The sequence below is a fragment of the Pelodiscus sinensis genome, chromosome 22 (assembly GCF_049634645.1).
Source record: "Pelodiscus sinensis isolate JC-2024 chromosome 22, ASM4963464v1, whole genome shotgun sequence".
Classification (NCBI taxonomy): Eukaryota; Metazoa; Chordata; order Testudines; family Trionychidae; genus Pelodiscus; species Pelodiscus sinensis.
In genome coordinates, this window is record NC_134732.1 from 26,695,223 (window position 1) to 26,718,436 (window position 23,214).

The window sequence follows — 23,214 nt, forward strand, 5'->3', positions numbered from 1 at the left end:
TCTTGATGCATATTAAAGATTATGAGGTTCAGTTTTAGCTGAATACAGCATAATATTTGTGGTTTTGGAAAGCAAATAAAGGTTTATTCTAAAATGTTTTCCGAAACCTATAACAGGGTTTCTTTTCTTTACTGGTCATTTGTGTTTAGTTACATATTCCCAATGACAGAATGGGGAATTATACATATTTTTTAAATCAACTCGAGTATTATCTTGCTAACCCTTATTGTAGGTTACTTTAGGGAACACTATACAGGTAGATATATTTAAAACTGAAAATGATTAACATGAACACAGCGAGGCACAGGCTATCCAATAAGTTTCTGGACTGCATTGGAGACAACTTTCTGTTTCAGAAGGTTGAAAAAGCTACCAGAGGAGAAGCTGTTCTGGATTTGGTTTTAACAAATAGGGAGGAACTAGTTGAGAACTTGAAAGTGGAAGACAGTATAGGGGACAGTGATCACGAAATAATAGAGTTCATGATCTTAAGGAAAGGTAGAAGGGAGACCAGCACAATTGAGGTAATGGATTTCAGGAAGGCAGATTTTGATAAGCTCAGAGAACTTGTAGGTAAGGTCCCATGGGAAGCAAGACTGAAGGGAAAAACAACTGAGGAGAGTTGGAAGTATTTCAAAGGGACGTTGTTAAGGGCCCAAAAGCAAACAATTCCGCTGTGTAGGAAAGATAGAAAATATGGCAAAAGACCAGCTTGGCTTAACAAGGAGATCTTGCACGATCTCAAAATAAAAAAGGAGTCATATAAAAAATGGAAACTAGGACAACTAACAAAGGATGAATATAGGCAAGCAACACGGGAATGCAGGGGCAAGATTAGAAAGGCAAAGGCACAAAATGAGATCAAACTAGCTACAGGCATAAAGGGAAACAAGAAGACTTTTTATAAATACATTAAAAGCAAGAGGAAGACCAAGGACAGGGTAGGCCCACTGCTTAGTGAGGAGGGAGAAGCAGTAACAGGAAACTTGGAAATGGCGGAGATGCTCAATGACTTCTTTGTTTCGGTCTTCACCGAGAAGTCTGGAGGTGTGCCTAACGTAGTGAATACAAGCAGAGAGAGGGTAGGTTTAGAAGATAGGATACACAAAGAACAAGTTAAAAGTCACTTAGGAAAGTTAGATGTCAGCAAGTCACCAGGTCCTGATGAAATGCATCCCAGGATACTCAAGGAGCTGATAGAGGAGGTATCTGAGCCTTTAGCTATGATCTTTGAAAAATCATGGCAGACAGGGGAGATTCCAGAAGACTGGAAAAGGGCAAATATTGTGCCCATCTATAAAAAGGGGAATAAGAACAACCCAGGAAACTATAGACCGGTCAGTTTAACGTCTGTCCCAGGGAAGATAATGGAGCAGGTAATTAAGGAAATCCTATGCAAACACTTGGAAGGTAATAAAGTGATAGGGAATAGCCAGCATGGGTTTATGAAGAACAAGTCATGCCAAACTAATCTGATAGCTTTCTTTGATAAGATAACGAGCCTTGTGGATAAGGGAGAAGCGGTGGATGTCATATACCTAGACTTTAGTAAGGCATTTGATACGGTCTCGCATGATATTCTTATTGATAAACTAGGCAAATATAACTTAGATAGGGCCACGATAAGGTGGGTGCATAATTGGCTGGATAACCGTAGTCAGAGAGTTGTTGTTAACGGTTCTAAATCCTGCTGGAAAGGGATAACAAGTGGAGTTCCTCAAGGGTCTGTTTTGGGACCCGTACTGTTCAATATCTTCATCAATGATGTAGATATTGGGATAGAGAGTACGCTTATTAAGTTTGCGGATGATACCAAACTGGGTGGGGTTGCAACTTCTTTGGAGGATAGGGACATAATTCAAAATGACCTTAGCAAGTTAGAGAAATGGTCAGAGGTAAACAGGATGAGGTTTAATAAAGAGAAATGCAAAGTGCTCCACTTAGGAAGGAACAATCAGTTCCATACATACAAGATGGGAAGCGACTGTCTAGGAAGGAGCATGGCAGAAAGAGATCTAGGGGTCATAGTGGACCACAAGTTGAATATGAGTCAACAGTGTGATGCTGTTGCCAAAAAAGCAAATATGATTCTAGGTTGTATCAACAGGTGTGTTGTAAGCAAAACTCGTGAAGTCATTCTGCCGCTCTACTCTGCACTAGTTAGGCCTCAGCTGGAGTACTGTGTCCAGTTCTGGGCGCCACATTTCAAGAAAGATGTGGAGAAATTGGAAAGGGTACAGAGAAGAGCGACAAGAATGATTAAAGGTCTAGAGAACATGACCTATGAAGCCAGGCTTCATGAACTGGGCTTGTTTAGTTTGGAAAAAAGAAGATTAAGGGGGGACATGATAGCGGTTTTCAAATATCTAAAAGGGTGTCACAAGGAGGAAGGAGAAAATTTGTTCCTCTTGGTTTCTGAGGACAGGACAAGGAGTAATGGGCTTAAAGTGCAGCAGGGGAGGTTTAGATTGGACATTAGAAAAAAATTCCTAACTGTCAGGGTGGTCAAATATTGGAATAAATTGCCAAGGGAGGTGGTGGAATCTCCCTCTCTGGAGATATTTAAGAACAGGTTAGATAAACATCTGTCAGGGATGGTGTAGGTGGAGCTTGGTCCTGCCTTGAGGGCGGGGGGCTGGACTCGATGACCTCTTGAGGTCCCTTCCAGTCCTATTATTCTATGATTCTATGAAGTATATCTAAATTCATCCTGAAACTAATTTTTTTGTGTAATACCTACCTTATACAGACTTGCTAAGCTTCAATTTTTAAAAAATCTTGAGGCAAGCCTCAAAACAGTCATGCAATTTGATGAAAAAATATACGATTTTTTTAAAAATAATAAATCGGAGTTCATTTTGGGGGGGGTGTTTTTTTGGGGGGGTTGCATTTTTAGGTTATATTCACACTTTTAAAGCTTTTCCACACCGTTATGAGGACTAAAAGAAAGGAATAAAAGACCTACAATAAAAATCTCCATGTTGTTTGATTTCATGTTAGTATCAGGTTTATATTACATATTGTGACAGACCTAAGCCTCTGGTGGAAGGCAGGTATACAGGGCACTGGAGAAGTGGTTTTCTCTTTCCAGAGTAAACTACTAGAGCCTGCTGCAATAAAATGAAAGCAGGAAAACACCAGGGGCTAGTTAACTAGACTGCTCCCTCAGGTAAGTCACTCAAACTGCCATCCAATAACAGCTAGGTGAGTTGCTTTAGGTCTCCCCTAGGTAAGGAGGTGGGGAGGACAAAGAGTGATGGACCTAAAGGAAAAAAGGGAGGAACAAGACAAAGCTATGTGTGAGCTGACAGCTGGTTAACAAGTATCAGAGGGAGACATTTTGGAGTGGTTTGGCCCAGGGAAAAAGCTGCCAAATCAGAAGGAAAAACAACCTTGACTACTGGTGCTATTTTAGGGACCTTGGGCTGGAACCCAGAGTAGTGGGTGGGCACTGGTTCCTCCCGAACCTTCCCCCTGCCCACCCAGAGCCTGTCCCAAGAAGGGAGACCAGAACTATCTTCATCCCCAAACCATGGACTAGCATGTGATGAGTATGGCTTACTAAGCTGTGGACCCTGCCTCATGTAAAGAGTAAGTGGTTGCGTATAGGACCGCAGTGAGTCTCTGAAGCTAATATTATCCGCCAGTAGCGCAAGACCCAAGGGGCACAGCCAGAACTTTGTCACAATATAGAAATTATATACAGAAACCAATAATATAAGAAAGTTAAAGTTGCAAAATCAAGCTTCTAAAAGTTAGCAGATGCCAGAATTAAGATGGCCTGTGCAACCTTTTTTACTCTCCTTGTGTGTATGCATTATGAGACAGTCTTTACTTACATGATTGCATACTATATTTCCACAGGATCCCGGACTCATTCAGAGCACAGAATAGATTGTGCTGTGGGAAGAGAAAAATGAATCAGGGTTCTATAGTGAATGATGCTGTTGTCTATATGATTTGTTCCTTATTTGTTGCAGATGTTGAAAGGGTAAAGGGGACTGTAGGAAGAAAAAGGATGTTTCAAGGTTAAAGCAGTTGAAATTACACCCTGGAGAATTTAGTTTTATCCCTGCCTCTGATATACATTCCCTATGCCCTGTTGGAAAAGTAAAAATTTGTGTGTTCGTAACTGCCACCAGTCTGATTTGAACCTGGGGACCTCTGGAACTTAGTATAGGAGCCTCTACCCTTTGAGCTAAAAACCAGTTAGCGCTCAGCCTGTGTGGTAGAGGTCTCTTGCTCTTATCTGTTGCTGTGGTCTAGGTGCCACTGCGTGGCACAGTGAACCACAAAAAGTGTGTGGGTTACATGTTCTTCCTTTTCTAAGTGCTCAAGGTGAGCAACCAGGGATCAGGACTGCAGCAGTGCTGAGAACTCATAACTGCAACTTAAATGCCTACCGAATGGATGGAGAATTTGATGGGGCCAGTGGTGATAGGGAGTGCCCTAGTAGAAAAGGGAAGAATGTAAGCTGAGGGACGCAACAGTGGCTCCTTACATCCAAAGTCTTTAATCGCTCATTATCCTGCTGGGCCAGCAGAGGAGCTGACTGGTCCTTCATTCTCCCTTTTCATTAATTTAAACAGTAACATGAGCTGGATGGAGTTTTCTTTTTCTCCTCCCCCCTCCTCCCTTTTTTTTCTTTAATTCATTTCAGCAGCTTGTTTTGAGGTCAGGAAGGAATTTATTGTTCCTATAGGGACCAAATGGGTGTGGACCTGGTGGGTTTTTCACTAGACTCATAGAATCCTAGAGATTGTTACAATAAATAGGAATAGGATTTAGTAATTAGTTGTAGTACTTGGTAGGAATTTTAGTTCACCGCAACTTGTAGATAGTTCCCAGTGTGCATAAAAGGATCAGGGATAAGGGAACCCATTTAAATTGCCTTGTGTCAGAGTGAAAGTAGTCTGGACATGTTTTTTCCGGAAAAAAATCTTTAAAAATTAAGTTTATGCAATTTTTTTGAAAAAGGGTCCCCCCCCCCCCCAAAAAAACCGTGTCCAGACTACTTTCTTTCAAAAGAGGATCTTTTGAAAGTGAGATTAGAAGAAGATATGCAAATTCCTGTGGAATTTGCATATCCTCTTTCAAAAAAAACCCATAGTTTAGACTTGCCCTAGGTGCACATTAAAAAGAAAGAAATAGATTGCCTTTGTTGGAAGAAAGCTGATTAGATATTGCAGTATTGAATACAAGAGAACATGAGAACAGCTGTACTGGGTCAGACCAAAGGTCCATCTAGCCCAGTAGCCTGTCTGCCGACAGTGGCCAGCACCAGGTGCCCCAGAGAGGGTGGACCGAAGACTATGATCAAGCTTTTTGTCTCCTGCCATCCTTCTCCAGCCTCTGACAAACAGAGGCCAGGGACACCCTTTCTATCCTCTGGCCAATAGCCTTTTATGAACCTAACCTCCATGAAATTATCTAGCTTCTCTTTAAACTCTGTTATAGTCCTACCCTTCACAGCCTCATCTGGCAAGGAGTTCCACAGGCAGACTACACGCTGTGTGAAGAAGAACTTTCTTTTATTAGTTTTAAACCTGCTACCCATTAATTTCATTTGGTGTCCTCTAGTTCTTCTATTATGGGAACTAATAAATAACTTCTTTTTTCGCCCTCTCCACACCACTCATAATTTTATATACCTCTATCATATCTCCCCTCAGTCTCCTCTTTTCTAAACTGAAAAGTCCCAGTCGCTTTAACCTCTCTTCACATAGGACCCGTTCCAAACCCCTAATCATTTTAGTTGTCCTTTTCTGAACCCTTTCCAAGGCCAAAATGTCTTTTTTGAGGTGAGGAGACCACATCTTACACAGTATCCAAGATGTGGGCATACCATAGTTTTATACGGGGCAGTAAGATATTCTGTGTCTTATTTTCTATCCCTTTCTTAATAATTCCTAGCATCCTATTTGCCTTTTTGACCGCCGCTGCACACTGTGTGGAAGTTTTCAGAGAACTATCCACGATAACTCCAAGATCTCTTTCCTGATTTGTTATAGCCAAATTAGCCCCCATCATGCTGTACCTATAGTTGGGGTTATTTTTCCCGATGTGCATTACTTTACACTTATCCACATTAAATTTCATTTGCCATTCCACGAGGAGTAACAGTAGTTCGAACTAGGAAGCCTAGTTCAAACTACCTAGTTCGTGCCCCGTGTAGCCGCGCTGCACGGGGTTCGAACCAGCGGGGTTTTAAAAATGGCGGCGCCCTGCTTATGCAAATGAAGCCCGGGAAATTCAAATCCCGGGCTTCATTTGCAAGTGCGGTATGTCTACATTACCCCGCTAGTTCGAACTAGCGGGGTAGTTTAGACATACCCTAATAGATTAGTGAGACATGATTTCTCTTTACAGAAACCATGTTGACATTTGTCCAACAAAAGAGCTCTGGAAAATCATAATTAACAGGTCCACAGAGTTCTGATCTTGAGACTAATTTGAAGGCACTATTTTGAAGAAACAGGTGAGTAGTCAAGAGAGTAGTATCTGCTACAAGGAGTGCCTGGAAAGTAGATCATTGGTTGGCACAGGTGCAGCTCCTATTGGTGTATTGACTATAACAACAGAAGAGGATCAGACTAATGCTGTTGGCGAAGACGTAAGTTAGGTCTGGGGAGAAATAAAATATACTGAAGGGAAGAGCTGTAGAGCTGGATCTATGGGATAGTAAGTATTTGAATTATTGTAGGAAGGTTTGAGCCCTTTGATCTCCGAGCTGTTTAGTGTATTGGTATGAAGGGTTAAGTATAGTAGGTAAACAATCGTAACCCTGAACTTGAAGTGAGATCACTTCAAGATTCCTAATGGCAGATTCAAAAATTATGGACTTTAAACCCCACTTATTCTGTTAATGGGCAGAGTAGATGTCTCTTCAACAGCTTGTCTTTCTGCTTTAAAATTGTGGAAGATGTAAGGCTGGCTGAAACATCACCTTCTGGAGCATCTTCAGGTCTGAGGAAACAAGTTCCAGAGAACTTGTCAAGTGAACAAATCATCAGTATTGAGTATGTTATCAAGTAAGCATATGATGCCTAATGCTTATGGGGAGAATATGGCACCAAAGTCAACCTTAACATCAGCATCAGAGCTTACACCAACACAAACCTAGCCACTGAAATGGTCCACTCCAAATGCTGAGGCAAAAGGTTAAGAAGGAGTTCAGTGCTCTCTCATTAGGACAGCCACCAGACAGAAATAATAGAATTGAAAGGAATCACCAGAGGTCATCAAGTCCAGTCCCCTGCACTCATGACAGGACAAAGCACAATCTAGCCCAACCCTGACAAATCTTTATCTAACCTGCTCTTAAAGACCTCCAATGACGGAGATTCCACAACCTCCCTAGGCAATTTATTCCAGTGCTTAACAACCTTTGCTGCAATTTTATCATTTTTGCTGCTTTTCTCTAGACCCTCTCCAATTGCTTCACATCTTTCTTGAAATGTGGTGCCCAAAACTGGACACACTCCGATCAGCACAGAGTAGAGTGGAAGAATTACTTCTCTTATCTTGCTCACAATACTCTTGTTAATGCATTCCAGAATCACGTTTGCTTTTTTACAACAGTGTCACATTGTTGACTCATATTTACCCACTGGTCCACTATGATCCCTACATCCCTTTGTGCCGTACTCCTTCCTAGACAGTCACTTCCCATTCTGTTTGTGTGAAACTGATTTTTCCTTCCTAAGTGGAGTACTTTGCATTTGTCCTTATTAAATTTCATCCTATTTACTTCAGACCATTTCTCCAGATTGTCCTGGTCATTTTGAATTATGACCTTACCCTCCAAAGCACTTGGAACCCCTCCTAGCTTGGTATCATCCACAGACTTTATAAGCATACACTCTGTTTCGTTATCTAAACTGTTGATGAAATTATTGAACAGAAGTGGTCCCAAAATTGACCCTTGCAGAATCCCATTTGTTATGCCTTTCATGATTGTGAACCATTAATAATACTCTGAGAACCATATCAAATGCATTACTAAAGTCTAGGTATACCACATCCACTGCTTCCCCCTTAGCCACAAGACTTGTTATCTTATCAAGGTTGGTTTGACATGATTTGTTCTTTACAAATCAATGTGGGCTGTAACATAGAACAAAAAAGGTAATGTTGAGACCACATCCCAAAGTCAAGTCAACCTCAGAGATCGACTTTCACCTTAACCTTGCCAATCTTCTTCCTGAAGCCACACTTGACACATAGAGAGAAGAAACTATCTACCCTTATCCAGAGCTTTGCTGTATTAAAGGACCAAGCCTCTTCAGTGGTCTCCTCACCTCTTTGTAGCTACTTTTGGCTTATCCAAAGGCCACCCCATTCTCCCAAGTGCATTTCAATACATAGTACATTTCAATGTGACATCAACTGGCTGGTGAACCTGTCCTTTGAATAGTAAGGCACATTGTTTCAGAGTACAGGCCGCATCTGTTGTCTGCTTTAGAAACATTCCAGTCTCAGATCTGCAAGGTTGCAATGTGGAGTAATCCACTGACCTTTGTGAAAACATTTTGCCCATGACATGACTTAGCCGAAGGTGGCAAGTTCAAGTGAACAGTATTCAGTCTTTGTGCAACAGATTCAGCTGATACTCCTCATTCCCACAATCCAGGGATGACTCAGATTGTCAGTCACCTACAGGAATCCATATTGAAATGCATGATTAAGAAGAACAAATGATTACTTCCCCTATGGAAGTAACACATTCACCATCCTTATGTTTTATAATACTCAGCTATTATTATAAATTCTGTGTGGGCTTAGAATTTAAAGAAGTGAGGGAGTGTTGCATCTGCTCCCACTCTTTCTGCCCTTGCTAGGGAGCATACAAGGATGTATGCATAAATATGCTACTCAAAAACTTTCTGGTCTTGCTCATGAGGTGTATAAATATATACAGAAGGAGTCAAACTAACTAGAACATCTTGAACAACCACAGTTACTATAAGGTAAATGGCTGTTCTTCAGAGTGGCCGTGTTAGTCTGTAACTGAAAAAACTTGAAAAACAACAAATAGTTCTCCAGCACCTTAGGGTACGTCTAAACTACATGGCTCCATGTAGATTAGTGTACTCGAAAAAGGGAAATGAAGCGTCGATATAAATAATTGCTGCTTCATTTACATCAAAATGGCTGTCATGCTGTGCCGATCAGCTGATTGGTGGCACAGCACGGTAGTCTGGACGCTCCACGGTTGACAAGAGAAGCCCTTGTCGACTGCCCTGGTAAACCTCATTCCATGAGGCATAACGGGGCAGTCGACAAGGGCTTCCCTTGTCAACCGCAGAGTGTCCAGACTACCGCGCAGTGCCGCCAAACAGCTGATCGGCACAGCACGGCAGCCATTTTGATGTAAATGAAGTGGCGATTATTTAAATCGCCACTTCATTTCCCTATGTCTAGAAACCTGCTCTACATGGCTCCGTCGACAGAGCCATGTAGTCTAGACATATCCTTAGAGACTAACAAAAAATGTAGATGCCATATACATTTTTGTTAGTCTCTAACGTGCCGCAGAACTCTTTGTTGTGTTTTATGCTGAGGATTGTTCTCCATCTGAATAGAAACAATAGTTTTTGTATAAATAGAACTCTTGGTTTTTTCATGGTTTCACACCTTTATGGATAATGTCCAGAAATTAGAGTAGATAGAAATAATTAATAGAGTCCCCATTTAGGAGTTAACTAATTAGACAAGTTCCCCCATCCAGTAGCTTGAGTGTGCATCTTGACCACCACTGCAACTTAGATACGAATTATGACCCTTGTGAGAAGCAGCCTTATCTACTGATTCAAAAGAGATTCTCACCTTGGCTAAGATGGTAGGAGGTGTGCTGAACTCAACAGAAAACTGCTATTTGTAGAACTTGAAATGTGTAGACAATTAGTTTACTGGAAAAAGCAAATCATTAATGGTGTAGAGTCAGAAGTCAGAATTTATATGATATAAATTAACAATGGTGGACTTGTGTGGCCTTTCCTGTACTTTGAAAGTTAACCTGAACTGAAACATCATAATGAATCTAAATACATCAAAATACCATTTGTTGCTTTATTGCCAATTTGCAATATTACAAGGATAATTTGATAATATATTAAAAACCCTACTTTCATTTATATACAACACATGCTACGTCAGACATCATCAGTTTTTAATGCACATAATACATTTGTGAAGAAACGATGAGGTAACAAGGGAAGAGAGCACACACACGTGTGTATGTGTATATGCATATACACACACACACACACACACACACACACATATAGTATATTTATACTATAAAATATGCACACTGTGTAAAAAAGAAATCTCACAGGCTTATTGTAAAGCATGCTAAATTGCCAAGAGCTATTTTTGGTTTTTTTCACACATTCTTTCACTAAACGTAATGGTTTTCATTGTAGTTTCTAATTTGCAATAATTATCTATTCTATCTACCAACCACAGCAGAATTCTAAAATTCTCCAAGTTTCCACAATTGATTTTATTTATAAATGAGTATAAGTGAATATACTCATTATAGATTATGAAATATTGCAAATATAATTGTTCTTGGTTACAAATATTTTCTACCAAGAATCCTTATCTTGTGGCTACAGACATTAAATAGAATATAGATCGGGATCCATCATTTGCCTGCAAAGTTGGATAGTCCCTTTAATTTGTAGCAATTTAATTATTACAGTGTCTGCACATCAGATAATGATGTAGCTCAGGTATAAAATATTAACTATTTAGACTTTTTTTTTATGTGGCAATTAACATTATTTATGTTGGCTATGTAATATGCAATAGCCATTATAAATTTGGATTTCTTCATAAATACATGTGGGCATTTCAATTTAAGAACATTCATTTTCCTTCCTTACACATATTTTTGATTATCAGAGGTCAGCTTTCAGAATGATGGCATGTACATCAAGAGAAGAATGAAAGTAACAGACTAAATTAATTATATTGTAATTATTTGGGTGTCTGCCCACCAACTGAAATGATTTAATTATTACTTTATCTATGACAATTAAGAAAAATTATTTTAGGAATAATCCCACTAATACTATACGGTACATATACCAGCTACATAGTTTCAAAGGATGTTATTTCCTGTGTCAAATTATGCCTAATAATAACAATAAAACACTTTCTGTACAGATTGTACTGTAATTGATAATATTTTTACATAATATAACATACAAAATATGTAGATACTGTGGCAGTATTTTTAGCATCTAGACTTAATTTATAGGGAATAAAACTCAGAAGTGTTATCTACAGTCCATCTCAATGCCCGGTTCTAAAAACAGGACCCTTAATTATTTTTGTTACAAAGAAAGATGTTCTGAGTTTATTATATCACCTAAATTGTATGTTTTTTGCTGGCATGAATGTTGAAAATACAATATACAAGTCCTCAGATTTTAGCAATAAAAGTACAGTATCTTACATTCGTTGCTGCTATGAAGATGTATTCCAGATAGCACATGCAGCTACTCCTGCCATTTTATTGTTCTTTTTTAAACGGTAAATTAAAAGTAACAGTTCTTTCAGTGGAACGTGTTGGGATTAGGTCTGATCATCATAACAACTTTCTTTAGTGAATATGAGCCCCCACGGAATTCAGCCCAATAAACACCATCCTGATATCGACTACGATAATGTCCTCCCCGATACCAGACTCCATTGAGGTTTGAGTGAGCACAGGCATTGTACCACCATCCTCCTTTCTGGTAATGAGCACAGTTACCTATAATGAGAAGAGGCCTGTTATTGAGTATATAAAACTTGCAGTTGGTAAGCTAACAAAATGTATATATAAAACAGTTTTAATATCTATTTTTTTAAATCCATCAATCCAATGCAAGCGGCAAGGCACACAAAATTTTCCTTTTACAGGCCTCAATCCTGGAATCAAAACCATGGAAGTGGACTCTACTGTGGCGGTCCATATTAGTGCAAAATTCACCCACAAGGATCTAATTTCAGGATCCAGGCTTTAATTTTTAAAATAACTTCAGCTATTTACATTTAAAAGCTTGTTTTGCCATTTGTCAATGAAAATTATTAGCTTACCAGATCAATTTGTGTATCCTCATCAGGGTTTGTTTTTTGCTTTTATAAATGTTTTAATTATACGCGTCAATGTAATTTTCTATCCTGTCATTATGCAATTTGCCATTTTCCATAGTTATTTTTTTGTTGGTAAACATTTCATACCTGTGTATACATCATGATCTCTATCCAGTGTGGTGAACTGCTTCCCATTATGCCAAGTGAAAGAATCCCCAGCATTGCCATTGTAACGACCCAATCTCAACTTGTAATATTCACTCTCTGGCTCCAGTCTGAAGCTGGCATATTCAGCAAATACTTTTCGACCTGACCAGTCTTCCATTGTTACAAGCAGTTTGTAGTTGCCTTGATTTGTTAGCCAATAAATATTTTCTAAACCCAGCCAATACTCTCCATCTATGTTCCCAAATCCTTGCTGTGAAAAAAGTGACAAATGGATTAGTGTTGCACATACATCTTGCTTTTAAATGTCAATGCATCCTTAACCAAGATATCTTGATAATGAAAACATGGGAATGTTTCGGAATTCCAGCGCAACTTCATCTTGACCCTTAGAATGTGTCAGCACTTCAAACCACTACACAGTTTTCCAACAGAAAATACAAGAGATCATATAGAGGGCACTCATGGATTAATCTAAATATGGGATGTTTCTAATCCATCAGTTAACAGTTGATTTATAACCTAAAGCATAAATATATACTACTTATAAGAAATAGATGTATCCTATCTCCTGTAACTGGTCTCTTTATTCACGTCTAATTTTTTTCTATCCTACTGATGTCCCCTGAGATAGAAAAAAATTTCATTTGTTCTAACCTTATAAGTATCCCAGTTCCTGAAAAAGTTGACTGATCCATCCAATCGTCTCTGAATGACTGTCCAGCCACCAGGATCGTGTCGTTGGTCACACCAGACCTGCATAAGTCGATTTGTGTTTTCAGGTTTCACAAGGTAGATAGAACTGGTGTCGTGGCCATCTTCTAATGCCTGTAGACAGTCTCTCCATGGCCCTGTTTTAAAGTAGAAATATTATTCATTCAGAAAATAATTATGCTTCTCTTCTTTGTCTTCAGGAAATATTTGAATATGGAACATTTTTCTTTCTTGTATTTCTTCCTTGATTAGGGGTTTGGGCTGGCTGCCATATGAAGAGAGATTAAAAAGACAAGGACTTTATAGCTTAGAAAAGAGGATACTGAAGGAGGATATGACAGAGGTCTATAAAATCATGACTGATGTGTAAATAAGGAAAAGTTATTTACTCTTAGGGTCACCCAATTAAATTAATAGGTAGCAGTTTTAAAACAAATCAAAAGGAAGTATTTCTTCACACAATGTACAGTTAACCTGTGAAGACCAAGACTTTAGCAGGGTTCAGAAAAGCACTAGATAAATTCATGGATCATATTAGCCAAGAAGGGAAAGAACAGTGTATGGGTATCAGAGAAGTGATCACTATTATTACCTATTCTGTTCATTCCCTCTGGGGGCACCTGGCATTGACCACTAGGACACTGGGCTAGATGGACTTTGGTCTTACTGAGTAGGCTGTTCTTGTGTTTTTATGTTAGACATGATTGTACCAAGCATTATGCATAACCATTTTCCTAAAAACATATATTTTCATCTTCACATATAGAGAGGATAATGTTGAGTTGTGAGTTTGCTCAGGCCTGGGCTCATTCAGTTTCACAAGCTTTTTGAGTCCTTTTACTTCATTTATTCCTTAGCAAACTATATTATGTGTGTTATTTATACAATATATTAATTTATTGATCTTGGCTTCCTGCATGTTTTCATGATGCAATATATAAAATATCATAGTGGTATTAGTGTAACCCCGTAATATAAACAAGTCTGCAGATTATGCAGTCTACCTTTCATAACCATGTTTTTTAGTCTTACTCAGCATAAAGAGTGCTTCGAATTGCATCAGACTAAATAGCAGTGGATGTGCAATTGAAAAGGAAGAAAATACTTGCATGCATGTTGGTGACGTGGATTTAATAATATGGGGAAGGGATGCATAGTATACGTTTAAAATAGGCTTTGTTCTACTACGTGGCAAAAAGAATCCACAGTATTGAAGTCAAGCAAGAGAGAGGTTTTCACTGCAAATGCAGATGTGGTTATATTTAAGAGGATAGTTCAGGGGAGACATGGGATTTGTGTGTTCCTTTCTTAAGCACCCAGGAGGCATACCTGGGTGGTCGACAAATACCTTTGATGTCGACACCCACGCGTCCAGACTATCGCGCTGAGCCGACAAACAGCTGATCAGCTGTTTGTCGGCTCAGCGCGGCAGCCATGTAAATTTAAATGAAGTGGCGATTATTTAAATCGCCGCTTCATTTTCCTATGTCTGGTAGCCTAATCTACATGCCTCTGGCGACAAAGGCATGTTGTCTAGACGTACCCTAAGATTTAACAGGTCAGAAGTTTAGGAGTTTGCTACTTAAAGGTGTGTAAGCTAGTAGGCAAACTCATTGACCAGGTAAGGTAGAATACACTTTCCAACAACCATGCAGTCCATGACCCTTTCTTCAAAGTAGAGTTTATTTTCAAACAAAAGCAAGTTAACTTATAATATTTTGTACCATCCAGCCAGCTGGGAAGAGAGAGAATACACCTCATAGCTGAAAAGTGCTTAATTTTTGCTAAGACTGAGCCCCAATACCTGTAGGCAGTTCATAGCCTCGGCATCTCTGGGCTTGCTTCATCAGGTATGAAAGTTAAAAAATTGCTGAGCCCTGGCGTCTCTTTCATTACAAGTTAAGCTCTGGCCTAGAAGGATTACTAATGGGGAGACACACCCCCAGGACTTCCCCAACTCAGGGTTCCTCTGGTCCCCTGTGCCAGCCTTAGTGGAAAGAAACCATAAACCTGGTTTCGTATAGGTTAGATGCTTGCTCTAGCCATGTGCCTGCAACTATAGCTCCCTATTTTAAATGGCCACACAGTTACAACAGGCACACAGTTACAATGCATGCACCTAAAAGCCTGATGCCCTTTGTACAGGCTATTACTTTCAGAATCATCTAAATGACATAAGAGCGCAACTCCATGTACTCTGTTACCTAGATACTTTTGAAAGTTGCCCCTATAGGTTTTTTAGAAAACAAAATAAGAAAAAACAGCAGTTAAATACAGGAAAAATCTTATTTCTACTTTAAAAATTAACTTTTAAAGAAAAAATCTATATAGTAAAAATGTTTGAGAAAAAGCTCAGGTTAACGAATGTCTGGAAATATATAACAGGATATAAATAAATTAAACAAAATATAGATTAAAATATTCTGTCATTCCTTTAAAATGCTATCAGATTTCCTAATGGGGCAGCATCTGAATGCCTAGAAAGGAAAAATTCTTATTGGTAAAAAGTGCCTGTGCCTAGTGGAATTTTGGATTTTATTGTTTGTTTTGCAAAAATTCAGTGTAAGCTAACTATGCCCATCTGAACATCAAGGTGTGTTGCAAAAACAAAATCAAAATGTTCATGAATCCAGAATCAATTTATCTAGATACCGTATTTTGAATTTTAATGTTTAAGTGCCTGTTTAACATGATGGTGAAGATATTAGTAATAGCTGTATGGGCAGTTTTGTTCAGTTGCTGTGGTTATAAGTGAGCTGATAGAAGGAAATGATAAAACTGTTATCAGTAAGTGGCTGGTCTGATGGATTTTAAGGCAACTGAGGAACCATTATAGTATAAGAATATTTGATCGATGTTTGTAAAGAAGCCAGATCAGAGCTATATAATATACCTTTTTTTCTGTTAGAAACAAAACAATCAAGTAGACTTTAGCTTCTGTTTTAGATGCATATTTCCCAGCTGCCCACCAAAAATAACATTGGCATGGAGACCGTAGACTCAGCAATATAATATACCATCATAGACATTAGCATTATCACACTGATATGTAGACAAGCACTCACAAAAAAGTTCAAAAGTGTAGCATGATGTACACAGAGGACAGAGAAAGATACCCCATTTGCTGGAGAGCAATACATTGGTTTCATGTATGGAAGCTATATATTTTAAGCATTTAGCCTCTCTAAAAAGTTTCTATTTCAAATAATATGTTCTCAGTGCGAAGATACTTCATAAATGGGTCCAGTATAAGAACCTAGATTGAAATTTTACAGCACCCTCTTCTGAAAACTTTAGACAGACTGCTGTAGTGGCGCTGCTACGGTGCTCATATATTTGCCAAGAAATGCAGACGTTAAATTAATAAGACTTATAAGTCTGTGATGCCGTCAGAGTCCAGACTGAGAGAGAAAAGAGGATTTAGTAAAGCATTCCTTGAAATGATACTAAAGTATATGTTGCTGTTACAATTACACATAGGCTACGTCTAGACTGGCCACAAATGCTGGAAAAGGGATGCAAATCAGGTAAGTCAGCATAGGGAAATCCGCGGGGGATTTAAATATCCCCTGCGGATTTAAATAAACATGTCCGCCGCTTTTTTTCCGGCTTGGGGAAAAGCCGGAAAAAAGGCGTCTAGACTGGCGCGATCCTCCGGAATAAAGCCCTTTTCCGGAGGATCTCTTATTCCTACTTTCAAGGGCTTTATTCCGGAGGATCGCGCCAGTCTAGACGCTTTTTTTCCGGCTTTTCCCCAAGCCAGAAAAAAAGCGGCGGACATGTTTATTGAAATCCGCGGGGGATATTTAAATCCCCTGCGGATTTCCCTATGCTGACTTACCTGATTTGCATCCCTTTTCTGGAATTTGTGGCCAGTCTAGACGTAGCCATAGCTTTAAGTTTATACTGAATAAATATTTCTTTTATAAAGACTCTTGCCATTGTTTTCCATGCATGTAAATAAGATTATAATGAATCAGTTTAGTTCACATTGTATCCCTTGTATTAACTCACTGTTGAGTAGACTAGCAGTGGATAGTCTATACCAGTGTTTCTCAATCTTTTTTTTATAAAGTACCCCTTTAAAAGAAAAAGTACCCCAAGTACCTACAGTTTTCAGACACACAAATTTTTTCGACCATTGCAACACATTTGATTAAACAATTTAATTGTAGCCGGGCGAGCGATGACATTTTTGGGTGTACAAAGTACGAAGACAATGAAGCGCTGTAAAACTTAACAAAAAATCAGTTTCTCCAAGTTTCAGTTGTGTTGACATACCCCCCAGACTTCTCTCAAGGGTACTCGTACCACTGGTTGAGAAACACTAGTCTATGCCACTTGCTCAATAAATTGTAGCTTAAGTTAGCTGAACTTATTTTGCTATTTTAAAAAGCTTTTTGTAAATACTCAAGAATCCTATCTAAAGTGAGTGGTGGGGGTTTTGGCCTGGGTCCAAGTTATTTTATTTTTGTACTTCCCTTTGTCCTTATCAACATAGTCCTGTGAATAGAATGCTGCTTCTGAGCCCATTTCCTTTTCTGTTGCAAATAAAGGTATATGATCTTGGCTACTTAAATGAAGATGCAGCACTCTGTTTTAGTATCTGTATTTTATTGTGTTAAAATGCAGGAACCGACAATTATATTTCTTACTGATATCTAATTCAACACATTTTATTTGACTATTTTATTTCAATTTAAAAACACATGAGTTCAGAGCTGTTGTGAAACAAACTTCTACGGGAACTAAGGATCATCCCAAATTTTTGACCTTACCTTCTTTAACAAACAGCCTCAAGAGCACTTAAAACAAACAAGCCTCTCAAACCAGACAAAATCAAAACAAAAAAACGGGCAAGCATTACTCTGCACACATAATTCTGCTCTGGGGAGCAGGATGAGAGAGAGATTAGTCATATCACTGTCAAGTATTCAGATACTATGGTGATATCTACACTGACAGATATAAAAAGTGTGGGCAATTACAGCTCTGCTCAGAGAGCTGCAGGGAAACTACTGTTGTGTGTTCACATGATGCTTCTAGTGTTGGTGGAACTTGTTCACATTAGCCGCTCTTCCAATGCTACAGAGAGCAGTGCATTGTGGGAGCTATCCCACTGTGCAACTGGCTCAGGGTGCTTGGAGAAGGGTTTGTAATGCCACATGGGGAAGTCAGCATCACACAATGCAGGTTTCCTATGCCATTGCTCCGTGGTCATTGTACTACATTGACAGCTGCTTTTCACAGAAGTCCAGGAGGTGTGGGAAACTGTGTTTTCGAGGATGTCAGCACGCTATCTTGTAAGTTCAAATAGCATCAGGAAACAGCCCATGTTGAGGTAGAGGGATGGGGAAACCCTGACATCTCAGCACCTCCCTCACTTGCTGCCTCTGTCCCTAGCTCTTTGCTCAACAATCTCTCTCTCTCTCTCTCATGCACACAGACACTTGCCTCTGTTCAACAGCTGGAGTATTCCATGTGAATTGCTTGTGCTTGTCTGGGAACTAATCAGCACGGCATGCAGACTGTCCAAAATGGATCTCTGAAGAGATGTATGCTCGTGCCTGCAGGGCAGACAGCCAAGTTTAAAACAAGAAGCAAAGGGAAATTGAGATATCATGGGCTATTTCTGGAGGCCAGTCAGAACCTAGCAGATAATTCAAGTGTCCACACTGGCCTCGCAGCACTGTATCCCCAGCACAACAAGTTCTACACTTCTCATTGAGGTGGTTAACCTGGAGCACAGCAACTGTGGAGCTAGTGAACACTAAGTGCCATGCCCGTGTGGACACCTTGGGCGTTAAAGTGCTGGGAGCCGATTTACTGCACTGCAACTTGCCAGTGTAGAGCTGGCCTAAGGTTTGGTGGGAAAGCTATGAAAACCTGAATAGAACAGAATAGGATAATGCTTCCTCTCTCACTGTTAGTAGTTAATCTGAAAAAATGGCTGTGAACTTCTAGGTCAAAAAGTTTAATTATGATTTCAGATTAAAAGAAAAGCAATTTAAGAAAAAAAACTCACTAAAGTTGATGTTTGGTTTCTCTAAATTAAGTGTAGCTATGGAATTTTATGATCATACAAATACGTACTTTCAAATAGATGTAAAAATATTAAGTGTGTCAACAGAAAATCTGCTATTGTTGATGCCTCTAGTATGGTTCCTTTTAATTACTAACAATTATTCTAATGTACATGATTTTTTGTTTGATATTGGAAATGCAGTGGCTTTTGAACTATGCACTATTGAATTATTTTTGCTCTTTGAACATCATCAGAGGTTGAGCTCCCCACACTTGGTGTGGCAACTGGAAGTGGAGCACCCGGTCCTGGCCCCAGCCCTCTCGGCAGGCTCAGGGGAGCAGAGCGAAGCAGCCTGGGGCTGGGTGGAGTGTTTTGTTTCCTGCCACCACAGTGAAGCAGAGTTACCTGGCTAGGAGGTGGGCAGTGGCGTGGAGCAAGTTGTTGGGTTGCTCCCTCTCCCATAGTTCCTGACCCCTGCTGCTACTCTACACCAACCCTGCCTTCCCAACCCGATAATCCTCCAGCTAGCGTCTCTCCGGGTAGAGGGTTTGGGAAAGGAGTGAGAAGAGGCGGGGCTTTGGAGAAGGGGCAGAGCCAGGGATAGGAAGAGGCAGGGCCTGGGGCTAGAGCAGTGGTTTTCAAACTTTTTTTTTTCTCATGACCAGTTGAAGAAAATTGTTGATGCCTGTAGCCCAGCCTAATTTGACTAGAGTGTGGACTCCAGGGTGGGGCTGAGAGCTTTGGGGGGTAGGAGAGAGCTCTGGGTTTGGGAGAGGGCCAGGGCTGGGGCAGGAAGGGCTTACCTATCATTGGTGCAGCGGGGGTGCTAACACAGGCTTCCTGCCTCCTCTGGCATCACAGACGATGTTGTGCCCCAGAAGCAGCCAGCAGCAGAGTCCTGTGTGCTCCTCCCCACTCATTTAGGAGCCAGGTCTGCTGCCCTCTGGGGTGCAATGCAGTCAGGAGTGCCAGAGCAGGCAGGTAGCCCCACTGGTCACCTGATCACCGTGCAGCAATGAGATCCAGTGTCTGACATTCCATGATCCAGTAGTGGGTCTTAACCCATAGTTTGAAAACCACTGAGCTAGAGGGTGTTGCCCCAGGCCTCATGCACCCTTAGGGATGGCCCTGAAGATGGGTGCATGGCTGGTTGAAAGATTTATTCAAAGAGGAAGCTCGTTGTCAAACTGGGAGGACATATCAAATGGGCCTACACTGGGCTGTTTTCATGAACAACTTGGGTGTAGGAGTGGTGAATACGCTTACAAAATTTGTGGATTTTGCCAAGCTGGGAAGGATTGCAAGTACTTTCTAGTGCAGGGTTAGAATTCAAAGTGATATTAATAAGTTGGGGTATGTCTACACTACCCCGCTAGTTCGAACTAGGAGGGTAATGTATGCATACCGCACTTGCTAATGAAGCCCGGGATTTGAATTTCCCGGGCTTCATTAGCATAAGCGGGGAGCCGCCATTTTTAAATCCCCGCTGCTTCGAACCCCGTGCAGCGCGGCTACCCAGGGCTCGAACTAGGTAGTTCGGACTAGGGTGCCTATTCCGAAGTACCGGTACACCGCATGGGGTTCGAAGCAGCGGGGATTTAAAAATGGCGGCTCCCCGCTTATGCTAATGAAGCCCGGGAAATTCATTAGCAAGTGCGGTATGCATACATTACCCCGCTAGTTCGAACTAGCGGGGTAGTGTAGACATACTCTCGGAGAATTGGTCTGGAATCAACCAAATGAAATTCAATAAAGAGAAATGCAAAGTTCTGTATTTAGAAAGGAAAAATCAAATACGCAAATGCAAAAGAGTGAACAATTGGCTAGGCAGCAGTACTGCAGAAAGGGATGTGTGGATAATAGTAGGTCACAAATTGAATAGTAATCGAGAATGTAATGCTGTTGAGAAAAAGGCAGAAGTCACTGGAATGCCATATGTAAGACATAGAGGAGATCATTATTCCATTGCACTTGGCACTGGGGCATCTTTATTTGTTGTCCATTTGGGGTTCATATTTTAAGAAAGAGGTGAACATATTAGAGAGAGCCTAGTGGAGGACTACAAACACAATAATTGTTTTGGAAAATGTAATCTATGAGAAAAAGCTGAGAAAAATCAGCATGTTTAGTCTAGAGAAGTTTGCAGAGGACATAAAAAGTTTTTATCAAGAGGATGCTCATCATTTGTTTTCCATGCCCAATGAAAGTAGAATGGAAAGTAATAAGCTTAATCTGCACCCAGGAAGATTTAGATTAGATATTAGGGAAAGCTTTTATATCTATATAGTTACTCACAGTAACTGGGTATCTAGAGAGATTGTGGAATCTCTAATTTTGGAGACTTTTTAGAAACGGTTACACAAATTTGTTAGGATCGAGCGGACAGGATGGGGCCAGTGGACCAGAACCAGCTCACCAAGCCTTTTAATTTGTCCTGTGGCCCACCCACCCTGCTGGGATCCTGGGGCACAGAGCAGCTCCATGTCACTCAAACAGGCAAGTGGGAGCTCAGAGATTGTGCTGGGGGAGGAGCAGTGCACAAATCCTCACCCCCCTTCCCTGGCACATGTCTGAGGAGGCTGCTGGCTGGAAGCCATCTAGGTAAGCACCTCCCAGCCAAAACCTACCTCTAGCACCCTCTTCTGCACCCCAGCTCTCTGCCCCAGATCACCACCCACTCCTGCCCATGTCATCACCCAAACCCTCTGCCCCCTCCCTGCCCCAGGTCACAATTCCCTCATAGGCTATGTCTATACTGCAAAGAAAAGTCAGAAAAAGATATGCAAATTACAGTTCGCCATTTGTGTATCTTTTTCTGCTTTTCTTTCTAAAGAAGCTTTTCCGACATTTGGCCCATCTACATGGGGCCAAATGACAGAAAAAATCCCTTTTTCGGAACATCCCTTCCTTGTAGAATGAGGTTTACAGAGATGCTGAAAAAACGCGTCTGCTTTTCCAAAATTTGTATCCCAAAAAAGCTCTGTAGTCTAGACCTACCCTCAGACCCTGCACTCCTCCTACATCCCTTCACCAGGCCTGCACCCTTTCCTCTCCTGGATCCTGCCCAGGTTGAAACTAGGGATGTGAACAACTAGTTAAATATCCAATAAGAAAATGCTTATTGGATAGTCGACAGGCTAGTGGACTAGTCACTCCCCCCCCCCCCCCCTTGCTGCCTCTATCCCCCGCTGGCCCCGTTCTTCCCACAGCACTTTCACCTTCGAAGTGTAGCAACAGCCCTGGAGCTGTTGCTACATTTCAAAAGGAGAGACTCCCTATCAACTAATCAAATAGTCAATGCAAATTGCAACGACTATTTAGTTAGCCAAATAATCGAAATTTTACATCCCTAGTCAGAACACCCTGTACCCAAACTCTCTCTGGGTATGTCTAAACTACATGGCTCCAACGATTAGCTGATCCAGCACAGCGCGGCAGTCTAGACTCAGATCTGTCGGCTGGGGAAGCCTTTGCCGACCGATCCTGTAAACCTTGTTTCACGAGGCATAAGGGATCAGTTGGCAAAGGCTTCCCCAGCCGACAGATCCGTGTCTAGACTGCCACGCTGTGTCGGATTAGCTGATCATCAGCATAGCGCGGCGGCCATGTTTATTTTAATGAAGCGGGGATTATTTAAATCCCCACTTCATTGACTATGCCAGGTAAACTAGTTTACATGGCTCCGTCGACGGAGCCATGTAGTCTAGACATACCCTCAGAGATCCCACATCATCTCCTGCACTACTACTTCACCCAATCCCCTTCCCAAACCCCACACCATCTACATAGAAAAGTGCAGCCCTTGACCACTTTCCTGAATTTGGAGTGGTCCCCCCTCAAAAATTATTGCCCGCCTCTGGTCTATATATATGTAATCCTTCCTTAGCATGGAGGGATAGACTAGATGACCTCTTGAGGGCTTTTCCAGACCTAAATTTCTATGATTCTCTGATTATACATGAGCAATGGTCCCAACCTCTATAATTAATTTTGTGTAACAGTTTCCTTGATAACCCTCAGTTTTCAGACACACGTAATTTTCTGAAACATTCACTTTTGTATATAAATTAAGGGTCAAATCCTGAAGTATGGGGGTTAGCATCTGCAGTTCCCACATTTCAGTATTTGACCCTAAGACAATTAAAACATTAGGACAAAAAATCAGTTTAAATATATGAAAATGGCAAGCAACTTACAAATTATTACATTTCACTTGATGA

The 23,214-nt window shown here is 40.6% G+C and overlaps 2 protein-coding genes across 15 annotated transcripts in view; one reads left to right on the plus strand and one right to left on the minus strand.

The window, feature by feature from the left end:
- The window catches only part of RALGPS1 (Ral GEF with PH domain and SH3 binding motif 1), a 428,912-nt gene that overhangs the window by 191,772 nt on the left and 213,926 nt on the right, over positions 1–23,214 (plus strand). The window lies entirely within an intron of this gene.
- The window catches only part of ANGPTL2 (angiopoietin like 2), a 42,986-nt gene continuing 29,829 nt past the window's right edge, over positions 10,058–23,214 (minus strand). For both annotated transcript variants that reach the window (XM_006130754.4, XM_006130753.4), the window contains exons 3-5: positions 12,913–13,106; positions 12,238–12,508; positions 10,058–11,767 (exon numbers count right to left, since the gene is read on the minus strand). In XM_006130754.4, the coding sequence (XP_006130816.1) occupies positions 11,568–11,767; positions 12,238–12,508; positions 12,913–13,106 (665 nt within the window). In that variant the 3' untranslated portion in view covers positions 10,058–11,567. The remainder of the gene's footprint in view (positions 11,768–12,237; positions 12,509–12,912; positions 13,107–23,214) is intronic.